Here is a 27425-nt window from a genome sequence, read left to right as displayed (position 1 = left end):
GCGAGTCACCTACTACCTCCACACCAGCTTCATCTGTCCCCACCAGCCCAGTGCGCCAGACACGTAGGAGTGCAAGGTTCACTGAAATGCTGCCTCCCGACAGGAAGAAGTCCCCGAAGTAGTGTGGGCGGACAATGGGAGAGGGACACAAGATTGGGGGTGAAGAGGTGCATCTTGTGGAGTCTATTGGGGGTATTGGTGTTGGTTGGGGGGTATTGGTGTTGGTTGAGGGGTCTGGGAGTTTGTTGGGGGTGTTAGGGAGGGGGGAGTGGGCACATTTTTGCTGTTGTAAATAATACAACGTGATAAGAAAAATCCATGGCTGGACATTGTTATTTTCGTGTGCATCCATTTAATGTGTTACGGTGTTCAGTGCCCAACTCCCAACATTCCCTCTGTGCATGTCCACATTGGCCCAGTGTCTGACTGACACATGTCTTTCATAGTCCCTGTGAGTCAGGAGTATTTGCGAATCTGTGCTTGGCGTACTGCATGGTCATCCCATGCATCATGTACTAGCAGGGGGGCTACTTCACCTCCGTCTCCATCCTCAACATCCTCACCCGGGGCATGCATGTCAATGTCAGGTAGCAGTGGTACATTTCTCCGGACGCACATGTTGTGCAGCGTGACACAGGCCCTGGTGATCTTTGCCACCTTCTCAGGCCTATATAGGAGTGCCCCACCAGACCTGCTTAGGCAGTGGAAACGCGCCTTCAACAGGCCAAAGGTCTGCTCTATCACAACACGGGTGCGGGTGTGCACACAAATGTACTCCTCTTCATGGCTGTTCTGCGGGTTACGCACAGGGGTAAGTTGCCACGGCCTCAAGGGATATCCTCCGTCACCTGCAAGCAAATACAAATAGGTGTGTGTCACTCTGAGCTGGCAGCTTCAGGAAGCACAGTCATGGCGGCAGATATTTGGTGTGGACATGCACATGTCCCTGATGCAGGGTGTAGTCATGCATGCTGAGGCGGATGTACTGTGGTAGTATGACAATTTCTAGCCTCCCATTCAAGCAGTTAGTTCTATGCATGGTCACACTAGCCACATTGGCCCAGTTGCCATCCTGTACAGTCATGCATTGCTTGCCATCACCATGGTGGCCTGGTTGTGCCTCTTACTTGTTGTCATCAATATGCATTATTTGTTTAATTTGTGCCAGTGATGTGTCATGTTCCGTTTGTGAGAATCAGGTCTGGAGTGTTTAGCTCTGCATGCATGCTCCAATCACCGACAATTGCCACCCAGGTGGGGTATGCATCCCCCGACCCCTTTCCCAACCAGGTGGAGTATGCATCCCTACACATCAGTACCCCAGAGCACTGCCATCGCCCAGTTGTGCAACTCACTAAGCAGCCAGGCAGGTGGTCCAGCATGTAGCTTCATGTGATGGGGTAGGGTGGAGTTGCGCAGTACCATGGCATCATGTGTTGATCCGGGATATCGGGCGCAGCAATGTGTGATGATCTTGCTGGAGTCACATGCCATCTGCACATTGATGGAGTGGTATTGCTTGCGATTGCGATACACCGCCTCTATGGCATGGGGGACTACCAATTCAACATGGGTGCAGTCCAGGGCACCAACACAATTGGGCATGCCTGCCAGTGCATGGAAGCTTACTTTGGTGTCGGCTATCTCCTGACTAGTCCGTGGTAGGGATATGTGGGTGCTTGCGTGCTTCAGGAGGGCATCCAGCACTTGGTTCAACGTGCGTGAAAAAAGTGGTTGTGAAATGCCATGCAGCTGCCCCACTGTATGTTGATAGGTGCCTGTGGCCAGGAAGTGGAGCACGGACACCACCTTTAGTAGCAGGGGGATGGCAGTGCGTATTTCTATGAGGCTGCCTATGTTGTTGTGTATCATGTCCACTATGGTGGTGATGGTGTCCCGGTCCAACCGGTACAGGGTGTGGATCTGCTCTGGGGTTAGGTTGAATGGGCTGGGTCTGGTGCGAGGGATTGGTGGCTGCCTACGAGGCACTTCTGGCTGCGCTGGTGGTCTTAGCTGGACCTGTCTCACGCTCCTTCTCCTCCTGCGTCTCCACTGTGCTGCCTGTTGTTGATGCTGTAGTTGTTGTTGTAGTTGGTGTTGTTGCTGTAGTTGTAGCAGCATTGGCATGTCCTCCAGCGCCATGATTGCAACAGCTGGGGGTGGCATTTTGGTGTTGGAAGGGGTGTGGTGTCTGGGTGTGCTCATTTTATACTGGCCCATCCTCCATTGCCTCCACCTGTGGGGATTGTGTGCACCTGTGGCAGTTGGCTTGTTTCCTGATTGCTGTTTGCGGGTGGTCCGCGATGCCAGTATAGCCGGCATCGTGCAGCCCGTGATTACCGGCTTCTCGATGCCGGTATTTGCATGTCCGTGTGGGTTGGGATGTCCCCCTATTACCGGCATGCCAGTATTTGCTCCCCGAAGGGGCACGTGTACGCGCCCATGCCGCTATTAACGGCACCGTTATTTAGGGTGCCACTAATACCGGGTTGCTGGGTCAGAATACACCGGAGCAGTAAACGATGCCGGTATTACCATACCAGCATCGTTTTTGCATTACCGCCAACCTTGTAATGAGGCCCAATGTATCTAGCTGAGTAACCTTTTTGCAGGAAGGATGTCCACAGTGTGGCAAGTTGGCTGTCCAAATTGGTCTGGGAAGCTTGTGAAGACTTGTGTAACAGTATCAAAGATAGGTATCTCAAGAAGTGCCCTTCATATGGGAATGCAACTTTACAATAACAACGGGGGAGCTATCATTGACTCCAGTGAAACAGAGTAGATTTACTGTTGCAATAGTGACAAAATACTAAGGCAACATGGCACACGCTTGTACAAGCTCCCATAACAAGAGTTCAATGCCCCAATACTCATTATAAACTAAATACAGTAGAAACCAGTTTGTAGCAGTTGACTAGAAGCGGCACTAGTATGGGCTACTGCCTGCTAACATGCAACCACTCGAGAATTCACACTCCTGCTGTAACCAGTCGCAGCGGCTAGGTTTTTTACTTCAAGGCAGGATGTCCTAGTGGAAACTTCATTTGACCATTTCCAAATAATTGTTACAGGAAACAGTTGCTAACTTAGGTTTTTGTATATCTCTTGAACCACTGTGAAAACAGCTTAAGAGGTGAAATGGTTTCCTCCTTCTACACCGCTATACCAGGCTACTTTTACCTGCAGACCGCACACTGAAAGTTCCAGTCTTTCGCTTACTGTTTTCTCCACTTTTTCTCCCCACTCTCTCCCTGCTTTCCCTCGCTGATTTGTTACCACTCTTCTGTCCCCACCTGTCTTTCCCTCTCTCCTGTCCTACTTGTTACTCAAGTCTTTCCTTCTGCATTCTGCTTTTTGCTGCTCTCCTGACAAACCCCTTTTTTTCTGTGCCTATACCTAAGCCAAGATAATGGGCATTGTCAATATTTGGCTTTTTCACACATTATGCCTTACAATGACACAATGTCCACATTTTCAGTGTGCTCTGAAAGCCTAGTTTCTGTAAACTGCAGACTGATGAGGCCTGCCACCCGTGTTACGGGTCGGGCCTACGTAAAGAAAGAGCCGGACACTGTACGTCTATGCACTCTCCTTTATTCATCTCAACTGACTCACCTCCCTTTCGATGCTGTTACTTCCCTTTCCCTGCCTCATGCCCCAACTGGTCCCTCCCACATAGTGAGGCTAACGGGCCTCCGAATACCAACATGACATCTCCCCCCTCCTTAAACACAAAGTGGTGTCACTCCATTTCCTCTATTAGTCTCGACAGTTTCATATTGACTCGCACAGGGTGTCCACCTGCAGGCCCTCTGGGCTTGTTCTCTGTGGGGGGATGCCATGAGTCCTCCCTTGTGTCCCATTCTTCTTCGGACGCCTCAGTGTCCCTCAGATAGGATTTGTCTGATTCTCCTTGTGTGTCCTCATCCATGTCACTGCCACTGAGATGCTCCTCCCTTCTTGTGATGGTACATCTGTCACCATATCTTGGAGTTATCACTGAGCCATTCTGGTGTGACACAGTGAGGGTCTTGGGCGCTAATTTGGAGTCCTTCTTTGTTTTGCTTGCTTTACCAGGACCTGATCTCCAATGTCCAAATTGGACTCTCTGGCCCCTCTCCTGGTATCTGCCACTTCCTTCATGGTCTGTTTGGCAGCGGAATCACGCACCCTTACGTCGTGGTACTTGTGAGGGTCTCTTCCCTCTTCGGGATTATCAGGGAGCCGTGTCTTGACTTGTCGCCCAAACATGAGATCAGCCGGGCATTCACCCGTAGAGCATTGCAGGGTATATCTGTATTCCCTCAAGAACTGGTATAGAACTTGCTCAAAAGGTTTTGCTGAGACTTGTGCAATTTCAAGGGTTCTCTTAACGCTAGACATGAACTGCTCAGCCATGCCATTGGCTTGAGGCTACATGGGCGTTATTTTGCTATGTTTGAAACCCATGTAGTCCGCGAAATGGGCAAAGTCACAGCCTGTGAAAAGTTAACAATTGCTCGACCTGATAACCTTCAGGATGCCATAAGCCATTATAATCTGGTCTAGGGCCAGCATGGCAGTGGTAGAAGCTGTGGATGGCACGATTTGGACCTTGGGGAATCTCGAGTATTCATTGATCAGTACAGGTATATATGAGCCGTCTTTCATGGGTCCAAAGAAATCGATTGCCACTTCCTCCCACGCCCCTTCTGGTAGGCCTGACATCTGGAATTGGTGAGGTTTCAGGGGTGGGGTCACCACCCTAAATATGGTACAATTCTGCAGCGTGCTCTCCACTCTGCAGTCAAGTTGGGGGAACCAGACTTTCTGGCGAAGTAGCTTCTTTGTGGATGCGGTTCCCTGATGGCCTTCATGGGCGAGGTCAATGACCGTCTGGCACAAGGATCTGGGCATTATGATCTTGCATCCCTTAAGAAGAATGATGTCGTCTGTGACGATAAGTTCTTCCTGGACCAAACACAAACTCTGTACGTCATCCTGGATGGGTTGTCCCAGATGCTTGACTGTGTCCTTCGCATGTTTCATACTCCTTGCGTGAAGGCACTGAGCTGCAGTGTTGATCGTGATGTCGGCTTTCGATTCCTGTTCGAGCGTCGTCCAGGCGATCAGGAATGGTTTCATCTGGTGAATGACGTAATTCAGGTATTCTTGAGCTATTGATTGGTCCTGTGGCGCGGTTCCCCTCGGATGGTGTCACAGATAGTCTGCCAGGTTTTTGTCCTTCCCTGGCCTGTGTTGGATCGTAAATGTATAGTCTTGTAGTCGGAGGCCCCACTGGGCAATGCGCGATGGCATCCGTGATTTTGTGCTGCCATACATTTTGAGGAGGGCCTGGTGGTCTGTGATGATGGTAAAAGCCTTGCCATATGGAAAGAGGTGGAAGTACTCACATGCCCAGACCACTGCCAGGCTCTCCTTTCTCGGCCTGGGAGTATCTTTGATCCATGTATGTGAGGCTGTGACTAGCATAAGCGACCACGTGTTTGACGTGTGGTTTGTTGGGGTCGAACTATGACAGGATGGCTCCCATGCCCACAGGCCAGCATCAATTGTAACTTCTGTGTCTTTTGCAGAGCTGAAATAGGCCATGTTAGCTGCCAAAGCAATTTTCGAGCTAATGTTCTCCAAGCTAGCCTGACACTCTGACGACCAAGCTAATTCTTGACCTTCCCTTGTGAGCTCCCGTAGGTGCACACTGATGGTTGTATAATTTTTCAAGTATCTGGAACAGTTACTGGCTAAACCCAGGAAAGATCTGAAATCGGAGATGGTGCTTGGCCTGAGAGTCACAGCTAGGGCTGCCACTTTTTCCAGGTCCGGCGCATCCCCTGGTCAGAAAAGATGTGTCCGAAAAACTTCAATGTGCCTTTTCGGAATTAGCACTTGTCTTTGTTTAGTGTTACTCTTGCTGCTTCCAGCGCCATGCAGACTCGGCGTAGGGTGTCGCCATATTCACTCAGGGACCTCCCAAAGCGAGGATGTTGTTGCTGTAATTCAAGCAATTTTGTATATATTTTATGACCTGAGGTATCTCTTGGAAAATTTCTGCCGCTGACGATATACCAAAATTGAGTCTCTTATAGCGGAATAGTCCCATGTGGGTGAAGAAGGTGGTGATGACTTCGGGTGCCAGCTCCAGCTGGGGGTAGCCCTTGTTCAGGTCGAGCTTGGAAAAGATGGTTGCGCCGTTTAAAAGGTGGATCATGCCGGTGATCCACGGTGCCTGGTGTCTTTCTCTTTGGATGGCTTTGTTCAGACTGCGCACGTCCACGCATAGCCGAATGGATCCCTCCATGGATTTACTTGGCACAGGGACTATTGGTGAAACCCATGGGGTTGGGCCATGAGCTCTCTCGATATTGATGCGGTCCAGTAGACAGCATATTACTTCTTCGACCTGTTTCTGAATGTTAATAGGCATTCCCCTGTAATGTTGGGCGACTGGTTTGAGGCGACATGTCTCCATCCTGGGACCTATATTTATGCACCATGAAGTGATATAGGATGTGGACTAGTCCCATCTCTATTGCTGTTTTAAACTCAGAATGCACCCACTATTCATTGCTGTGGACAATACATGCAGTTGAATGCGTGCCATGTGCATGGTGGTGAAAACACTCTTGCAGGGGAGTGCAGTGTCTGATTCATATGGGTAGATGTCCACCTGTGATGGCTTTAGTTTCGGTAGTGTAGGGAGCTTATTGTATGTCTCTTCACTCATGACGTTTACAGTTGCCCCCATGTCAATGAGGAATTCCGTGGGCCTATTGAAGACTTGCATCATGAGTATGGGGCTTTTTTCTTTGGCCATGGTGTTATGCAGGACCCACAAATAGCCCTTCTTACACTGATCTTTAGATGAGTCTGACAAGTCGCTCTCAGACTGGGAGCCTGTGGCCATGTACCTGAGGTTCCTTCTCTGTCGACATGGTTTCTTTCTCTATGGGGACCAGTGTGATCTACTTTCATAGTATTTGTCATGGCCGCCCTCTGCCAGCATGTGTCTTCTGGGGTCTTGTGCATTCCTGTGTTCCTCCCTGTGGCATCCCGTGTGTTGCCTGCTGCCCACTGGTGAGGAATTGTGAGACACAGGTGGCGGTGCATTCTTGCAGACTTCACAATACTGGTCCTAACCTCCACACGCTGCACATTTCTGGCCTATGGCAGCCATGTTTTCCAGCACCTTCCCTTCGGGTGGGCGACAATTTCTGGACCGACTCCTGGTCTTTGGTCGAGGGGACAATCTTCAATTTTCCCATGTTTTTGACTTGTATGGCTATGGCGGAGTCTGCTAGTATTTCGCCTAACAATCTCTGTTTTTGTGGGAGCTTTTTTTGAAAATCTGATGATTCACATCCCGATATCACATGGGATCTGAGTGCCTTGTCTTTGGAGTAGTGATGAAACGCTCAATGCTTCATGCGGATGCGTAGCCTCATGACAAAGTTATCTAGGGTCTCCCTAGGCTCTTGTGCAGTTGTATGGAAGATGTACCACTCGTAGTCAATGTTTGTGTGTGGTGCAAAGTACATGGTCAAAGCCTCCTGAATTTCTTTAAATGTCGCCTTTTCTTCATCCACCAATTTGTATAAAATGTCCGCACTACTGTGCCTACGGCCAACATGAGTAGATTCTTCTTCCTGTCGCCATCTACGTATCCCATGGGCACTACGTAGACCTTGAAATCTTTTGACCACTGGACCCACCTCGGCCCAAATTGCTTGTGTCTGTGAGGTCAAATGCTACTGGTACTTGCCACGCGATGGTCTTGCTCTGCGCCATGTGAAAAGAGTCTGAGGGTCTTGCTGCTACAGTGGTTGGGATGTCTTCGGAAGACATGGCTGAGCAGCTCTCCCGTAAGATACTTGGATGGCACTCTTGCGTGCAGGTAATGTCCCTCTGCGTTGCTCAAAGGGCTCCTGGGGTGGCGACCACTTTGGGGTTGTTAGGTTGGCTGTCCTTGTGGGCTTGTCCACTATGCCCTTATGTCGTGGGCAACTTAATTGGGGCTGACACTCACCCCTTCTGACTTGGCCTGTGGGCCCCTGCCCGAATTGTGCTTCCCCTCAGCATTTTTCTGGCACAAAGGGTGTAGGGGCGGGGCAGCTTCTTCACCCTGCTTGATGGCTCTGGGCCGGAGTATCATGTCGGCCCTGTCAGGCCTGCTGACATCAAAGGCACAACACTGCTGCTGCTCGGAGGTGCGTCTTGTAAGCGTGGTGTGGCACGGTCCTCGCTGGCCCATTGCAACAAGAAGAGTGTGGGAGTTCTTGCCCAGCTCGTCGCCAGTGTAAACTGTGGACTGATGAGGCCTGTCATCCGTGTTACGGGTCTTGCCTACTTAAAGAAAGAGCCGGACACAGTGCGTCTACGCACTCTCATTTATTCATATAAACTGACTCAACCTTCCTTTTGATGCCGTCACTTCAGTTTCCCCGCCCCACGCCCTAAATGGACCCTCCCACATAATGAGGCTAATGGACCTCTGAATACCAACATGACAGTTTCCCTCATTAAGTCACTGATCAAGGCCAAGCTCTGTGTTCAAAATTGTGATTGGTTGTGAGAAGGAGCCCATAAGGATAAAGATGTGCTACGGTATTTAAGGGTTTTACAGTATTGCTTGCATACCGAATACGAGAACATATTTCTAACTGTGCCTCCCTCTCCAACCCATAAACCTTTCATAATTTTCTATCCCCCACCTATTCCTTGCCACTGCTTCAAAGAGAATCTCCTTTTGTGTGAACAAGCATCTCTCAAGGCCAAACACTCCCTAATCATCAATCTGTTGATTTCACTGGTGCTGTTGGTCCAAAATGCTATGGGCCCCTAAAATGTTTAGTGAAGGATTTTTTTTGCTGCTACATGTAGCATTATATCTATACTACAAGTCACGTGTAGTAAATAAAAAGTATTGCAATGTTGTGTAGTGGAGTCACTGATCAGTCTCCAATACCGTTGTCGATATATGATATGCTTCTTATATATAGTTAGGTTTTTTCTCCTGCTTAGAGAGGGGTTGAAACTAGATACCAGGTATGTGATGAGGCAGTAGTGTTTGAGAAACTTGAAATTAGGTCAGTGCATTTAACATTTGAAATGTATTTTTTTGTTTTGCTGTTTTTGTTCTGTCACACCTTTTGCTAAATCATTGGCCTCATGTTTGTTCCTCCCAACACAAGGGGGAGGGGTGTGTGTGTGTGTGTGTTAGTGTGTGTGTGTGTGTGTTAGTGTGTGTGTGTGTGTGTGTTAGTGTGTGTGTGTGTGTGTGTGTGTGTGTGTGTGTGTGTGTGTGTGTGTGTGTGTGTGTGTGTGTGTGTGTGTGTGTGTGTGTGTGTTAGTGTGTGTGTGTGTGTAATCCTGTTGTAGCACAAAAGACTTCACTCTGGTATTTAAGCACCAAATAGACTCACAATGTCTGAGGCATTGGGGTGCTTGTTCACTGTAGTTCTGACAGAGCCAGGTCATTGTGATGTTACTAGTTGCCTGTTTTAAGATGCTGCAAGTGACTAGTGACCAGTGACATAATGGGCCTCATTACGAGGCTGGCGGTAGCCGTGCCTGTAGCACAGGCATGGCTGCTGCCGTTATCCATTTTTTTCCGGGACCCGTTAATGGGCAATTCCCAGGTCATGCCGAGTTTGGTGGACCCAGTAATTGCCCATTCGCGGGTGCCGGTAATAAGGGACTCCCCATCCCCATTCGGCCTCATAGGGCTCAATGGGAATGGGGAGGGTGGTAGCACCGGTAACGTTACTAACGGTACTGGTATTACCATCAAGTTATGCCCGCGGGTGCCGGTACGGCCACCTGGTCAGACCAGGTGGCTGCAAGGGCACCCTCGAGCTGAACTTGTAGTATGGTGGTATGGTAACAACGGCGCCGGTAACGATACCGGCGCCGTTGTTGCCTTACCACCATACTCAAAATGAGGCCCACTGTTAAAGTTACAGCAGTGTTCTAACATCAGAGCATGCATGTACTAATAAAACGAGGGACTGTAATAGGTTTTTACAGTATTAAACAGACTCTACATACAAAGAGCTACTTTTCGCTCCATTCATTCATAAATGAAAACTATTGAAATTATGTTAATGTAGCCTATGATGGGAGGTGTTAAGTGGTATACCTTACTAGATGACTGTTGCCTGGAGCTGTTGGTGACGCCTTTTTTTCTATTTGTTCTTATTAGTTTGAAGAAAACATTCTGGATCTGTGTCTCACCATTCTTGATAAAAGTTTCGACTACTGCAATCAACCGTCCATGGACTGTGCACAGAGAAATAATCCAGTTCATGTGAGCAGGGTCATCAGCTCAATGGTAAGCAGGATCCTTTCCTAGTCATGTCCAAGACACTTCTGATCTGACATGCAGCCCAAGGGAAACATCATGCCACCCATATACATCATCTATTGCTCCTAATCTCCTGATGGAGTTTCCCTACAGGAACATGGGATTTTTGTGATTTTATCATTGTTTGCCTCTATTTTACATTTATATCTAAATTCGGATTATATACTTTGGGTTCATACACGTCAGATCAACTCCACAAATCACACATTGCTTGTCCTGCATTTAGGAATGTCCTTTCAAAACATGTAGCTTTCAAATACCTGGTTTTGTATTTCAATTTAGAAGTTTATGGGTAGCTCTGCTAAACAATATCCAAGAGGCTTCTGGATACTTGTGCACTTTGGTTTCTTTGTACCATCCACAAAGGGTTCTCCATTCTGCATCTCAGTTTCCCCTCGTTCTTCCTTGTGGCTCCATTAATTTCATCTATTAACACCTAAACTGTGGAACTCTGTATCCCTTTGACCATTTATCCCTGTTCCAGCTTAACTCTTTTAAATGAATGGCTTAAACTCTCCCTTTTAAGGCCTGCATTTCCTCATACTCCCTCTACTTTACTTTTGGCTGTGTCATGAATTTCATATATAAATTCATGCTATTGTTTCATTTACATTTTCTTTGTTCTGTTTGAAATAACTACATCATATTTGATAAATGTGCTGGACACAAGATGAAATAAATAAATGATGAAGTCTTCTAGCAGGATTTGTATTTAAAGTAGAATTTAAATCTTTAGGCTTTTCCCCTCTCCCACTTGTAGCAACATTTGCATTGGGTTGCGGAGGAGGTAAGGGAGCCACATTTGTGTACATTTCTTCTTTATAAATGTATGTCAACAGCTCTGTCAACTGTTGGCTCCCGGTTATCACAGCTTCCAGCAGGAAGGTGATGTCCTTGACCAAGGCTCTTTAGCAAGAGAGGGTACAACAGGTGACGTGATCTCAGGTTGTCTTGCTGGGACAGAGCACGTACCATTCTTTGCTTTTTTTCTCTGAAAGGTAGGAGATGTGTTTCCCCCAGTGTAACGAGCTGAGCTCCAGAGGGTCTTTGAGTATTGCTTCAGGATTTTGAGAAGGAATTTGCATCTTGTGCTCAGGTCAGATCTTCTCCCAGTCAACAACAAACATTAAGAGCAGTTCCTCTATATTTGTGTGGATTCATGTTAGGGTGTATCAAGTTGAATGACTTCCAATCTTGGCATTTGAGGGTGACAGGCCATACAGCACTGGGCTACCCAATGTTCCTCTGAGAGGGTGGAAGGATTGGGAACCTGCAGGCTCACCACCTTCACCAAGAAGTGAGGTATCACCAGTTTATCCATTGCAAAGAGCCTAAATTAGACAATTTGAAAATTTGTTGTGGGAAGTACAAACCAGTAGCAAGTCAAAAGCTAGAAAACATATGTCTTGCAGACCCTAGCCAATCCTGAGGGCTGAAACAGTTATAACGTTCCAGCAGGAATGATCAAATAGACAAGATGAATCATTAGAAGGGGGGCAAGACAGAAAGATTGGAAGGTCGCTGTTGAACTTTCCATGAGTCCCTCTATGTTTGGAGAAGCCACTATCTGGGAAGATGTATTACAGGTTTTGGAAGTCCTGCACCATTTTCTCTGTAGAAGAGGGCACAGGAGAACCCACACACAGATGACATTTTCTCGTGTGCATCATTACTCTGCCATACCACACAGGGGTAGAGTTCCAGAAACACAAATGCAGATTGCATCAATCCAAACATTTTGGTGGTCATTCAACCAGAAGTGGTCATAATGTACAAACTGAGTGAATCGACATTTGGATCCTCTTGCCCAGGAAGAAGCCTTTACAGAGACAAACAACCCAGTCGCAATGCCCTTAACTTGCTTTTGATCATTCTACCTCTCGAAACACCAGCCAATCAAGCCATGAGTGTATATGGCCAGTTTGGCCACATCGGACATGAACACAACATCATATTGAAATAATGTGTTGCTCTAAAAGCTCACCACTGTATTTTGGAAAATATTCCCTGTATGATACCCACTAGAGAACAGCAATGTTGTTCATTTTGGCGTTGTTAGAATCTGCACCACCCAGGCAAAAAGCTTTTCCCAGCCATCGGTGTGAGGTGACTCACCTAGATAGGGTACATCATCTGATCCTGCCACTACTAGTGTAGAGAAACCTCTCAACGCAATTGCACCCCACTTCCGAAAAAAGCCCAGCACACCTCTTGCAAGGATAACAAGGATTTTTTTCTCACTAAAATAGAAATGCGCCAGCAAAGCAGTTTGCTGCCACAGAACGTTCTGGCAAAATCTGTATGAGCAACACTTTATGAAGGCACACAGCATCATCAGTGATGTACATTACATCATGTACAAATCCAAATGGCTGGATGGTGCAACCCCTATACATAGGCTACCCGCTCCCAAATGGATACCCGGCCATTGGTCCCAGCCCCTTCTGTCCATCTTCTTCCATGTGGGCTTCTCCCTGCACTTCATCAGGCATGAAGCTACAATTATTTGGTGATTATGTGAAGAAAAACAATGCAGGCTCTATCTCTAACTTGATGTGCACCTGGTACTGCAGACAGGGGCTAAGAGGATACTTCTAGGTCATTGCATCACACATACTAACTCAATTCCAGACACATTGGCGCCCATCCAAAGCTCACCACCCTGGTTTTCGCTATGTTGTTTTACCCCTCCCGGCACCTCGCAGCACAAATCACGTGACCTAGAGCAACTGATCCCTGTTTTCAGATCTTTTCTGATCGATTGGGAGTTCACCAGCTTTATGGTTGATGGTCTGGGACTGACCGGTACTTTGGAATGCTGCGGGTCTTGGGATGGGGAATCTGGGTGCTATTACTTAGAGCTGGGACGTGGAAAGTCGAAGGCTTGTTCCCCTCCTTCTCGTGGGATCGCATTTCGCAGAGAGCTCTCAACCCGCTCATGGCCTTGCAGGGCGCATTCCTTCTGGAATACGAATGCTGGCAACATGAGACAATGAAGGGTCTATGAATCTCAGTAGCGCTGGCCTTCCTGACCGGGTGCCCACGCTGCTACCTAATCCCTTATTCTTGCATGCATACACTTATTTACATGTGCGTGTGGCTTGAGCCGTGGCCCTGGCTGCAGCGCAGACCTAGGCCTCAATTTCAATATGGCTGCTACTATCTCAAATAGCATTTCATTCCCTATATACTGTGAAGCTAAAGCATGCACCACCATCCGTTCACTGTAACCCATGGTGATTTATGATCTGCCTTGTCTTCAAAGCAAGGTCATGGAGATACCAATCAATTCACTCTGGCATCTTGATTTCGAAATTGAGGACATACCCCATCTGATCAATATAGTGAATCCATTCAGAGCCCTGGAACCACATGGTATTTTTAATGTTACTTTTAAAGGCAATCCAACCCCTTGGGCCTTTATATTGAATACATGTTTTAGAAACATCTTAATAGTATGCAAATGGACACCTCCCTGCATGGATTTTTACTCTGTTTACTTACTTCTCATTTGCAACATCAACCAATGTATTTAGTCTTTATAGACTTAACAATGGCCTTCGAAAGGATCAATCGCACAAAACTGTGGGAAACATATATCAAATGGGGTTGTCCTGCTCCTCTTCTTATTTTAGAGGGCTGTATCTTGTGATTCTCTTTCCTGCCACTTGTTAGCTTCTTGTGCCGATAGCCTTTCTCTTGACCTGAACACTTTGAATCAGGCTTTTACCTCCATGGTCAATAGAGTTGCCCCTCTTAAAACTCGGATTATATGGGGAGAAAAATCAAAACCTTGGTTTACAGACCACCGTTGTGCCCTTCACCTCTCGCAGAGGCATGCTGAAAGCGCTTGGCATACCAACTACTTCCAATCAGCCAAACGTAATTTTACACACGTCACTGGCCTCTATCATGATCAATTAGAGAGGCTAAGGAGGTTTTTTTACTCCAAGCAAGCTGAGCATCAATTAATCAAGCCCGGGAGCTTTTCAAACTTGTTCGCTCCCTGCCCTCCCCTTTCCCCTCTGCTTCTCAATCTCTATGTGACTCTCTTTCCTCTTTTAATATGAAGAAAATTTTAGCTGTTCGTGATTCTATTCAAGTCTCTCAGTTTTCCTCTTCCTGCAGTTTCTCTCCAACTCTAGAGTCCCCCCCAGTCCATTCTGGGATGTGTTCCCATTTTTCTTGTCAGATGATATTGTGCTGGCCACGTGTAGAATGAAATTTGCCTCCCCAGAGGATGCGGTCCCATTATGGGTTATGAAGAAGGTGATAGGTCAAATTTCCCTGCTGGTAGCTAGAGCTGTTAACGAGTCATTTAAAAATGCCCTGATCCCTACTCCACTTAAGCACACTTTGGTGTTACCCGCTGCAGAAAAAGCCTTCTCTTGATTCTGCGGTGTTGGCTAACTATCGTCCCATCTGTGTGCTACCCTTCTTAATTAAATTGCTTGAGTCTCTGGTTTGCCCCTTGCTGTCCACTTTTCTGGAGAAATCTTTTTTTCACTCCCCTCAATCTGGGATCCGGCTGAGCCACGGTATAGAAGTATTCCTAGTCTCTGCGGTTGTCGATCTCGCTCAACTGCATGATGCGGGCGGCACAGGGGCAGTTATTCTGCTTCATCTGTCAGCCGCCTTTGATACCATCGATCATGCAGCCCTGCTGAGATGCCTTGCAGGGACTGGGCTCTCCGTAGTGGTACTGGCCTGGTTCCCCTTGTTCCTCTCTGATCGTTTTCAGTCACTGTCTCTACCTCCTTTTCATTCCTCTCCTACTGCACTGTTGTTTGGGGTGCCTCAGGGCTCCACCATGTCCCCTGTTCCGTTTAAAATCGCCTCCCACAGCTTCACTTGCTATGCCTATGCTGATGACACCCAGATCCTGGTACCTCTGGATTTGGTGGTTCCTGAGACAGGTATCAGTCTTAAGACATGCTTCGAGGCCGTGTGTGAGTGAATGTCCTCTAATTGACTGAAAATTAATGGGGAGAAGACATACATATTGGTGGTGGGTTCTTCTGCCACTTCTGCACTCTGGTCCCCTCTTTTATGGCCCCTGTCACTAGGTTCCTGTCCTATACCTATGCTGATTGTTAAAGATTTGGGGGTGAACATTGCTTCCTCCCTCTCTATGACCGATCAGGTCACTTATAGCTGTTAGACGGGGCACCTTAAGCTTAAGGTGTTGTGGAAAGTCTTGCCTTTTCTGCCCCCACAGTACCGAGTCCCAGTGGTCTCTTCCTTAGTTATGTTATCCCTTGACTACTGCAATGCACTGCTATTAGGTCAGCCTGCCCACTGGATCCGCGTCTTCAAGTGCTTCAAAATCTGGCAGCCAAAGTCGCCACCTCCACCCTTGTTAGGGCCCACATTTCACTGGTGTTGCGCTCCCTCCTCTGGCTGCTGGAGTGCACTTTAAGTCTCTTTGTCTGGATTTTCATGCCTTACGCAGGACAAGTTCCAGTTTTATTTACCTCATCGCTCCCTTTGCTCTGCTGAAGCCTTCCTGGTAGAGGTCCCCTGCTTTAGGTTGACCCTGGTCGGCGGTCATGCCTTTTCGGTGGCAGGGACTATCTTTTAGTACACCCTCCTTCTGGCCCTATGGAGAATGGAAGACTATTTTGTTTTCAGGAGATCCTTGAAGACCTACATGTTTTAGCCTCCCTACTTACTGAATAGCGACAGGATGCCTATGGGCGACCGTGCGCTCTATAATGTGTATAGCATAACAGATCTTGCCTTTAGTTGGATACAACAGAGACTAGTACATCGTTTTTTGTTTAATGTCCTGTGCTTCATTTTAAGAGAGAGTCTTATATTGCTTGGTTTGTACATAACAAATCTACTCTGTTAACTTCACATTTTTGGACACTCATCTTAGCTGGAAACCAAATATCGATGATTATCACTGCTTTAAATTATTTGTTGAATATTCCTGGGGGAAATAGACAAACTATGTGTTTTTAATTGCTTTTTGGTATGTAAAATTATTTTATATGTTTTTTTACATGTGCATTTACTGTTATTTTCTGCTTATTTGTACTGTTTGTGAACAGTTTTCTTTTTTGAAACCAAATCACAATAAATAAAAAATATAATAAAACAAATAATAGAGAATGGTAGTATACAGTTTGAGATCTAAAAGAAGTGGTTGTGGTAGAGAAGTGGTAGAGAAATTGCCTGGGTGGATCTGGCCATGGTCAAAAGATCAAGTTCTCAGACTCCTCAGGCCAAATATTCTGCAAACAGTGTTCGTGGGTCAGGTAATTTCGAACATGTTGCCTAAGATCTTGAGATCTGTAGTTGCTTAAGAGGCCCATTTTCCTTTGGCAATTTTCTGGCTATCAATTGAATGTATGTACATGTGTGTGTGTGTGTATTGTGTTAAGTCAGAATCAGGAGACCGACAACTCATTGTGGTTTAAACTTAATTTATTATAGTCCCAAAACCCTGTACTAGCCCTACTGTCTAGAAACCTAAACTAGCCTGATCCTTGCCCTACCACTACAAAAGGAAAATAATCTAATCAGAACTTCTGGTTTATGACCCATCCCAGGCAGTTTCAGGATTAGAAAAAAGGGCTTCTTGACGATAGCAGGATTCCAATATTCTCAAAAGTAAATTTCTCTGGGCACAACAAGTTAATATGGTCATCACTTCCCACATCTGCAGAATTTCAAGGGTTTTGCTGCGTCAAATGTGATCACCTTAACTCTCTGTTAACTAATGGTTTACCACTGACATATAATGCTATAGCGTTTGCGCATAGTTAATGTAGCAACAGACTGTCTATGAAGTTTCAGAAAAAAACACTTCCCAATAACTTGTAAACCTTTCCATGGAACATTCAGAAAATTGCCACATTAAACTTTTGTGGCACCCACCTGGAGAATTATAAACATTTTCATGAACGTATTCATATTTGTGTTATTTAATTTTGTTTTGAACAGTTTGTAATATAGGTCTTTCCCCAGAGAGAAAATAAAACATTTTTCAGCTCTCATTATTCAAAATGCCCCATTCAATTTTTGAGATGTTTGTCATACACCTAAATTTCATCAGGGTTTGATGTCCTTAAAATGAATATTTAAACTCCAGAAGTCCAATTGTGAGATATTGAACTTTTCTAATGTATCTATATATCACTCATGTGCAGAATGAATGTGCATCTTCTATACAAACTGTACACGCACATCTAGGAAATATACATTTTGTACATCTACATATACATATACATATATACATTTGACAAATACAGGTAATTCTTCCCCTCTCCAATTGGGGGAGCCCCGTTTTGGGACTGGGAAGGTGAGCTCGCTAAACTTAACACCTCCTAGGGGACAGGGAAAATGGGATCCCAATGGGGATGACCCGTCCTCCCCCCAATATAGGACAGGCAATCCATAAACATGGATCTATGTTACCCTTCCTTGTCTTAAAAGCCTTATAGGTTTGTTCATCATATGGGAGTTAAACTGTATAATAGCTTACACCATCCTACGTCGATGGCTGATATGGTTTCTGACCCTTTACAAACACTGGGCCTCATTACGAGTTTGGCGGTAGCCGTGCCTGTTTTACAGGCACGGCTACCGCCAAACTCGCCACCGGCACCGTCACCCATGATTGGGCAATAACCGGCCCATTACGAGTTGAATGGGCCGGTAATTGCCCATTCGCGGGTGGCGGTATTTCCGGGCTCCTGATCTCCATTCTGCCCCATGGGGCAGAGGAGCATGGTTGCATAATGGTGCCGGTGCAATTACGAATTCTGCTCGCGGGTGCCGCACAGCCCACCAGGTCAGACCTGGCGGGCTGTCAGGCACCCACAAGCAGAACTCATAATTCGGAGGCACGGTATGAACGGTGCCTTACTGGCACTGTTCATACCGTGTCCGCCAACATTATAGTAAGGCCCACTGTCTCCACTTCAGAAGAGAAGGTGGGAGATAGATTTATCCTCTCGCTGGATGAAAGATAAAGACCCAATCAGCGCTGGAGCAAAAGAGGAAGTTAGCCGGCAGAGCTACAGAGAGGGAGAGAGAATTCCTCCTGTGAGGTGTGGCCTGAGCCAGCAAGCAGCCACCTTGCAGATCCAGCCGCAGCCAAACCCGCAGAACGCCCGGCAATCCTGTCGAGACATGGACCGGATGAATCCCAGCCCAGGAGGCTGTGAGACATTGGAATCTGCATGAGCAGGGAAGGAGCATCGCAATGAGGCAGCAATGTCAAAGCCCTCGAGAAGGACAGCGGGATGGGAGCACCAGCTCAGTTAGACACGGAACACTGGGATGAAGCCGACAGATAGAGCCGACATCGACCTACTTGAACACCTTTCCATAGGAGCAATGTGCAGAGAAGGAAGGTAAACGGTCGCTGCAGGAACCCGGTAGGTGGGAGGAAAGGCAAAACCAGAACCCAAAGCGGGGTGGCAGGAACCAGACCCCAAGGCGGAGTGGTAGGAACCAGACCCCAAGGTGGGGTGCATGAAACCGGGCCCCACAGCGGGGGGGGGGGAGAAACCAGAACACAAGGCATATCTGGAATTACAGGCTTTATTTATCAAAATAATGCAAAACCATACAGAGAAGAGTTCCAACATGACTACTAAATATCTGTTTCAAATAGCCTTTGGTGTGATCCTTCTTCCTCGATGCTTTAATTTCGCTGCTAAATCCATCAAACGTGCCCATAGGGAGGATGATATTGTGGCCTAATTACTCTATGATTTGTGTCAGATACATCCTGGGCCTGCTGATCGAAGTAAATTGGATACTTCTCAGAGCGCTGTGCCTTTTCTGTGGCTATCATGACTACTTGTATACTGAGTGTGGTCAACGGAGAGAAGCCCCATTAAAACTTGCCTTAAACTTCCCCGATATGGGGGATGGAATTTTTCAGACTCTCTCATGCACAAACTTGTGATTAAGGGTGACCCAATGCCACGGTTACTATATCAGTAACTGTCAACCAAATTTGGTGAGGAGATATATTCAGACTTTGGGCACAGTGTTCTCAGATTGAAATCTCTTTACTGGAGTGTGAGAGCATTACTTAACAGTCTGCTGGTCTGTAGCACAATTGTTTGATACAGGAGACTACCACAGAAGTGTACAATCTTGAAAGGCACATTGTGACATCGGATATGGTTGTGCTACAGCAGTGTTTTCAAAGAGAATTTGAGAAACTCCATCTCTCAACTTTTGGTCAATGGGATGTGCTATCTACAAATGTAAACATTATCTGAAAACCTTCCGTAAGATCTGCTCCTGCTTTTTATATATCTATGGCTGAGAGACCGTGAATGTATATCTGAAGTGAGGAGATCCGACACAGTCATTTAGAAATATTTACCCATGGTCCCAAGATACTGTTTTTCCACCCATCCCCCAGCTACTGCCTCCCGTATTGTTCTCAGATATTACAACATAGATAACCATACAAGGGATTTTACGTTGCCCTATTTTTGGTTATATCTCTTTTCTCACACTAGTATTTGTGCTCTTGGCATGTGTTAATTCGACCAATAGCAATGCAGGTTTTATTTATTAAATTGTTTAAAGGAGCAGTGACATTTATGACTGAATCTGAAGAGAGCCAAAGAAGATTCCAAGAATGAAGGATAGAGAGTATGCCATTTAGTCTGAGAGCTGGATGGAGAGCTAAGGGGAGAAATAGATGGGTGGGCACTACAATAAATTGATTGGGACATTCCACTAGAGTATTTCGCAACCGAACATAGTTCAAATTATAAACATGTTTATAATTATACAGGAAGACACATTTCTGCCCATGAGTCATTTATTGAAAAAAATCAAATTTTCTTCTCTATGGTGCCAATCTAGAAACCATGTGTGAGTACTATGTGTTACACATAACCGGTAACTGACAAAACTGCCATACAGAAGTATACATTCCTCTGGCTTCTCGTGCACTCAACATGAACGGGAGCAGGCGTAATATTCCTCAACCGATCAAGCTATAGGCAGGCATCAGAGACCACCATCACTGCAATTGGATTAAACAACAAATGCAGTTCAACTAAACCAGGAATCAATAGGATTTAAGACGAGCAAACGGTTATGTTCAAACATTTACCTACAAAAGAGACGTTCAAACCTTTTTTTGTGTAAATATCTTAAACTCCGGGGACAGTACTATAGAAACGTTGCACTGGTGCAGGTAGCAATAGGGCAAACATTGCCCCTGAGCAAACAAATAGTAAATCTTTCCATACATGTTTGCACCAGATCAAGGTTCTCCTAGTCCTAATTATCTTACCCTGGTGCAAAATATACATCGAAAGATTTGTTTTTCGTTTGGCCATTTTTTCTTTACAGCTAATTGACTGCAGCTGTGCTGTTGCAAAGTTTCTATAAACTGGCCCTAGGTTTTCAATCTTTTCTTATTGAGCTAGCTGAAAATGGAAAGAATTTAATTTTCAACAGCAGCCGGTCCCTGGAGGAGGGCCATGGACAAATATTATTTTACACAATGGCATATTTTGGTAGAAAGATTCCTCAAGTTAAAGGTATGCAGTCTTGAGGGTACCAATCTCATTTATAGAGCAACAAATCTTGAAGCAGAATTGAGTTTTCGTAGATGTTACATTTTTCATAGAACATTGGGAATGTCAACATAGCAGGTGCCATATTCCTGCAAGCTGCAGTTCTGTGGGCCCAAGCCAAAGGATGGCCTGTGATTGGTTCCAATAGACGCCCTGCCCAATGAGTAAGGGTCGCTGGATACAGTGGAGGCTTTGGAATCGAAGCAGAACCCCGGCCTCTTATGCATCTTTTCGTACATCCATTCAATTGAAATAAACAGTATATAGAAATTGGCGATATATACATGGTAAGGGATAGGCAAAGAGAATGAGTGAATATCGAGTACCTTTGAGGGATGGGTGCACACAGAGAACATAAAGATTGTCTCATTAAATAACACCCGAGATGTTAATTGCTGCCTATGCACACTCAATGCTTCCCATAATTTAGAAACCCTCAAGGTCAAAACCCCCACAGGCACTCAGCCTAAAACAATCCCACTGGCCACTCTTTCTTCATTAGTATCTTACAAAAAGCACATTAGGAGCAAACAATACTTCTGTGGCATTTAGAATTGCTTTACAGCTAAGGGCAGATTTGACCTGGGATGACCAAGAATTTCCAGAAGTTTAAATGGATCCTCTGAGTGCCACGATGTGATCTCCAATTGACCTCACAGGCATTTACAGTGTGATTGTTTTCAACTTGCCTATACATGCTTGATGCCTTACAATATCCGCAAGGATCAGCAAGTCTGAGCTTGCAATTCACTACATAAAGAATCGGGCCCTGCGTGCTCCGCAGCATACCCTAGCTGTCTTCCTATCAGAGTGAGTCTGGTCCAGTAGTGTGTCTGTTTTGGGCAATGCAAACATAACTTGCCTTACTAAAGGAACCTTGTTTCATCTCCTTATAGAGTTTGGGATGTAGGTGGGTTTATGAGAGTATCAGCCAATATGGAGCAGTAAGAAGAATGGTCAGGGGCCGCTCCTCCGCCAACCCACCCCCCACATGTGTTTCAATCGGCAGGTCAAACGCAGCAGGTGTTTTCTTCGCAGGGCATAAATATTCCAATTTGAACGATATCATGATTTTGCTAACTCTATGAGAGCATTAAATGACATTGAAGACAGTTTAACACACATATTAACCAGTGCTTGTGAAGTTTGTAAAGCTCTGGGTTCCCAGTGATGACTCCGACATCTCTTGATTAATGAGATTCCAGTACATCTTTTATGTTTCATATGTCAAGTTCATCAGAGCTCCAGGCAAACATGCACCGGCATCCTCCCAGGTAGGCTACCTCTCACCAACTCTCTCACTCAGAACTCTAAACCATACAACAACATTCTCACCAGCAAGATTTCATGTCACTCCCTCAGCATTCAACTCATTCTGCAAAGACAAAATGGAAACCTAAATCACTACAAAATTCCTACACAAAACCTAGAAGGAAATTGCACACTCTAACCTATTTACAAAATTCATGAATGTCAAGAAGATGTGATGTGAATAAGCTATGATTTTCTCCCATTGTGTGTCCTAAAATGCAGTCTATTGCACAACTCTAGGATTATTTGGTAGGGTTTTGAAGATTTGCATGATGCACAATGATAAATGGAAGGAAGATATTTTAGTTGTATCAACATTGTACAGCGTTAGACACTGATATACAATCTAAATTGTCAGCATCACTTTCTGAATATGAAGAGATTGAATATTTAGTGGAGATGTCAGTTGCTAATATTGTGGACAGACGCGACACCCAAAGCTTTCTGTGACCTACCCTGAATGCCCCGATTGCCGGCAACCAGGAGTACTTCGCCAAGGGCCATCTGCCGACGGAAATTCCGCAGGGGTGGCAGAGCTTACAGTCCTGGCTGCGAGGGCTCGGAGACCAGATAGAAGGGAAACACAAGGCTGAGAGAACTGGGACCTGTGATTGCACAGAACAAGTTAAATAGCAGCCCAGCAGACCAGGTAGCGTTTATTACTGACATAGCTGGCACGCTTGTGGGATCAAGTACGAAAATGGACTTGGGCAGCATATCATTAATTGCAACAAACCAAAACATCTAAGCAAACTTGTCAGCAATGTTAACCCTTGCCGCCCGTGACATGCCTGCAAAATCTGCACCTGTGTCTGCTTCTATTTCCCAATGGAAAATATTGGTAGTAAAAAGGAAAATCCCAGTTACGCTGCCTGAAGCATGCATCACAGAGACCAGATCAACGAAACCCTGGAATGCCTGTGTGAGAAGCTTACTCACTCATCAGTGAAATGAATCAGTTCCTAGGATCATTTGGTGGCCCCATCAGTATGGATCCCTAACGGCGGGGGGACTGTTGCACACAACATCAATGCACTTATTAAGCCTGAAATGGCTATGAGTCTGCGTCAAACCAATGAAGACATGGAGCCAGCACCCCAGCCAACTACTGTTGAAGCCCCGCTTACGATGGTCACAACAGGGGCTATTGACTATTAATCTGAGATTCCAACTGCTACTATTCATACTATGACCACAGAAGCTCCTGTTGTCCTGCCAGTCGGAGTGCCATCGCAGCTGGACTCCCATAGAAAACTTTGCATCTTGCAGTATGTTGCTACCCAAGATGGTTGCACCTGATGAGCCCCCATGCTCTACCAAGTCATTCTAGTCAATCTTTGGTCCACAGGGGTTTTATAATGGGCCAGTAATGGGTGGAGACACCCCTGAGATCGAAAACAGGGGAATTGTGGTAAAGGGGATGCAGAATGAGCCATTGCGGGTAATCAGTGACACTCCACTAGACATTGGTTTACACCTGGTCTACTACTCCACTGCGAGCAAGCGGCCAACCATTCATCAAATAAGCCTAACCCAGTAACCAATGTTTGTTTATACAGTACTGTGCTAACCGAAATCTCGATACTTAAAAAACTAATTTCATCCTTGATTGAAGTGGTAGGAAGAGATGCGTATAAGAGGTAGTCATTGAACGACCAAGGGGGTGGAAAGAGTGACCAAGACAAACTGGTGGAAGTCGGCTACCTATGCCCAAATTAAGCCCCAACAATATTGGTGCCACCCAGGGTGGGAGCGGATTTACCGAAGTGACTGAAGTAAGCATTTATCCTAAATCTGTGTATTGGTGGGTGATGAGGCGCTGCACAAAAAAGACCTAAAGGGTTGTGACCATAGTAGGAACATCTGTTGCCTTGCCCCCCTCCCCCCCCAATGTCACAGTACATTGGTCCTAAGGTAGCTAGGGCACCCAGGGTAAATATTACATCTAATAAGGCAATAAGAAGGTTGGACCCTGCCCCTTCATGTCAGCTGTTCAAAAAAAGTAGGCTAATAGCAAGCCCGGGAGGGGGGGTCAATATATCTCCATAAGGACCCCAAACTGGCCCCAAACTATCAAGAACCCTGGGAAGTTCTTTTAAATAAGGGCATTCACTGGATATGGGTAGTGTTGTTTATTTATAACCCAGGGGCAAACTGTGAGCTGTACCAGGATTCATCGGCAGGGAGAAAACACACTTGATTCCATTCAAACTGATTTTAGAGATTTTAGAATGGCTGATGGCTCATTGGGTTTCAATAGGAGATATCATCCACTGGCAAATAGCCTAATAGAGCTCGGTGCCCCGCCCTGCGAAAATAAGCTACAGCGGACTGTGCTTTCAGGAGCAAATACTGTCCCTTTGAGGAACAAACGTAACAATTCATGGCCCAGACCATCAAGGTATACAGTGCATTAGTACCATTGGGACATTATTGTGCCTTATCTCGAGTTGTCTTTGCCAAGACTTTAGCCATCATATGTGATATAATTGGATCCTAGTTCGATCATCCCCCACCTAATGCTGCCTTTAATTAATTTGCCCTTAATCTGGCTGAACATTTTTCTTTAATTTATTTGTGATGCTTTTATACGTGATGCTTCATATGTTGTGTAAAACGTGTATGGCTTTTCGGTGAATAAAGCTATGATAATGTATGATAATGATGGTGATTAGTTGCTAATACTAGTGAACACATAAGGTTAGCGGCAGTCACCAATGAGAGTCAATGCTGTTACACCAGAAATAATTACCAGCAGGAAATGTATATTTATCTCTATCATCTTTGGCTGGACCTTTTTCTCCAACAATGGAACTTCCTCCCAGTTGCCCTGCCACACACACATATGCAACCCACACTGCAAGGACAACCTGATCTCCTAATGAAGAGCAATTAGCACATGGATTTCATTTTATGCCTCCTTTCAGCCAGTCAGAATGCTTCGCATGGAGCATATCAGGATATCACTTGTGGTATTTACCTCATTCCAAACATCAGGACTTGAGCAGCAGCCTTTAATCATTGGCTTTCTTTTTAATTTGCACAACCTTGTCTGCTAATAGCCGTATAGACCATGGGAAGGGTCCTGATTCTTCACCTCAAGCAATACCTTTGGAGGGGATTGTCATTATCGTGTGATAATGAGCCTTCCCTATATGGCTTCATACAACACTTATACAATTTATTTTGCTACCATTCCCATCTTTCAGAATTCTGCTATGAAACAAACCAGAAAAAGTTGGTCTTTTGGTCTTATGCTTTACTACACGCTTACGATATATGGATTGACAGATAGCACAGCAAGCTCTTCATAGATTCACTCCTACATAAACTCCTGGCTCAAAACAAATGGCCCGAATGATGACTTTCTCAATCTTTAAATTGTTTAATGCTTCAGGTTATTGCATTAGAGTACCATGAAATACAAACCATAACCATCTAATACTTTTTTTCTAGGTGAACTGTCAAGATGATGAAGGGGTGCTGGAGGGAGACTGGAGTGGAGACTATGAGGATGGTGTGAGCCCTGCCGCCTGGAATGGTAGCGTCGCCATCCTGCAGAAGTGGCGAAGAAACGGGTACAAACCTGTCCAGTATGGCCAATGCTGGGTCTTCGCAGGCGTAACCTGCACAGGTGGGATGTTCGACACATGTAAAACCTTTCTATAGGACCTTCACTGCGGTGCCATTGTTGATCATTGGGGTGATGATAGTGTAGATATTTTTCTAGATGAAAGTGTATTCTCGGATACCACACAAAATCATAGTCCCAAATGAGGAGTGCATATTTTGGCATAATACCAGAGATAGGGCGATACCTCGAAAGCTGATAACCTTTTGTCTGAAGGCCAGAGAGAAAGAGGTATACATTTAGCTACACCCCCTCTAATAACACAATGCACTGCTTGGCTTTAGATTCCTCTTTGCCCTTCGCATGGCAGAGTCCAGACACATATGTAAGTAAAGGAGGAGCTGGAGCTAGCTTTAATTAAAAGCCCAGAATTTCCATTCGAGTAAGGGATACGCTGTTGGGGGTAAGGAAACGCTTTACAAACTTTGGTGCTATTTGCACATTCTTTACAGAGAGTGACCTATATCTTGAAAAAGACGTGAAGAACATACAAAGGTCAAGCAAGATACACATAATAACCATATGTAGAAGATGCTTACAATATATGAGCCTTTATAAATTATTCCTGAGTAATTTAGAATCAATCTCCAAAATAGGGTTCTCCAAAAGGTGTGCCATGGAGATTATACAGAAGCGAAATTGAAATTTTGATTGCGTCATAACTTATTTTCAAAATGTTATTAAAGTACCGTAAAGCACCAAATTACAACATACACTGTAACACAACGAAAGGGTGGAAAAGGTATTGCAAATATTTGAAATAAGCAATCCTATTATATGCCAGGTTATTACACAAGAATTCAAACAAGAATAAAAATGCAATTCTGGCGTGCGGACCGATGAAAGCCCCAAATACAGGGTGGTACACCACTATTTGAAAAGCATAGGTGCAGTATTAAAATTCAAATGTATTAAAGTGCAGAAAAGGCAAGGCACAACATATTATGATGCAGGCAACTAAGAACTGCTAAGTGAACGGGAGGTCTCACCGCGGTCTGGAGAAAAGGCTATCTTGGGAATGGTTTGGAGCAAGGCACCCAGGGATTAAGTACTATGGCTCCTAAGGTCCTGGACAGGCCTGTCTAGACATGGTTCTCTTCAAGGCCCTTTTGAATCTGAGGTGCTTTGCCTAATTTCTGAGGGTTTTTGGCATTTCATAACAAAGCTTTGGGGCTATGTCAGCAAAATATCTACCCCCTTGTCTGAGCTTTTTGATTTGACCAGAAATGGGTATTGCACAATTTATAAATTATTTTTTATACTTCGCTGCCCAACTAACTTACACCTAAATGATCTAGATGTAAATTGTGCACTAAGTGGTGTTAAGATTCACCAGTCGCTTTCAAATTACCAACATATATGTGGGAAGTGACAAATCATGGGAAAACGATAGGCAACTAGGGACAAAAGCATAGGCCTTTTTCATGTTTCCATATAGAGGTAATCTCTTATGAAATACTAAATACAGGCCGGGGACCACCATCGTTGGCACTTGGGTGTTGTTGGGTCTCCTACATGCAATTTGCAACTTTTGCAAGATGGAGTGTAAAGATGA

The 27425-nt window shown here is 45.4% G+C and overlaps 1 protein-coding gene across 2 annotated transcripts in view; it reads left to right on the top strand.

The window, feature by feature from the left end:
* The window catches only part of LOC138581224 (protein-glutamine gamma-glutamyltransferase E-like), a 386319-nt gene that overhangs the window by 178762 nt on the left and 180132 nt on the right, over positions 1-27425 (top strand). For both annotated transcript variants that reach the window (XM_069652406.1, XM_069652407.1), the window contains 2 exons: positions 10199-10327; positions 25696-25873. In XM_069652406.1, coding sequence (XP_069508507.1) covers positions 10199-10327; positions 25696-25873 — 307 coding nt within the window. The remainder of the gene's footprint in view (positions 1-10198; positions 10328-25695; positions 25874-27425) is intronic.

This window comes from Ambystoma mexicanum, chromosome 3p (genome assembly GCF_040938575.1).
Source record: "Ambystoma mexicanum isolate Mex_15411 chromosome 3p, UKY_AmexF1_1, whole genome shotgun sequence".
NCBI lineage: Eukaryota > Metazoa > Chordata > Amphibia > Caudata > Ambystomatidae > Ambystoma > Ambystoma mexicanum.
Note: the sequence above shows the minus strand (reverse complement) of the source record. Positions and strands in the feature narration are given on the sequence as shown.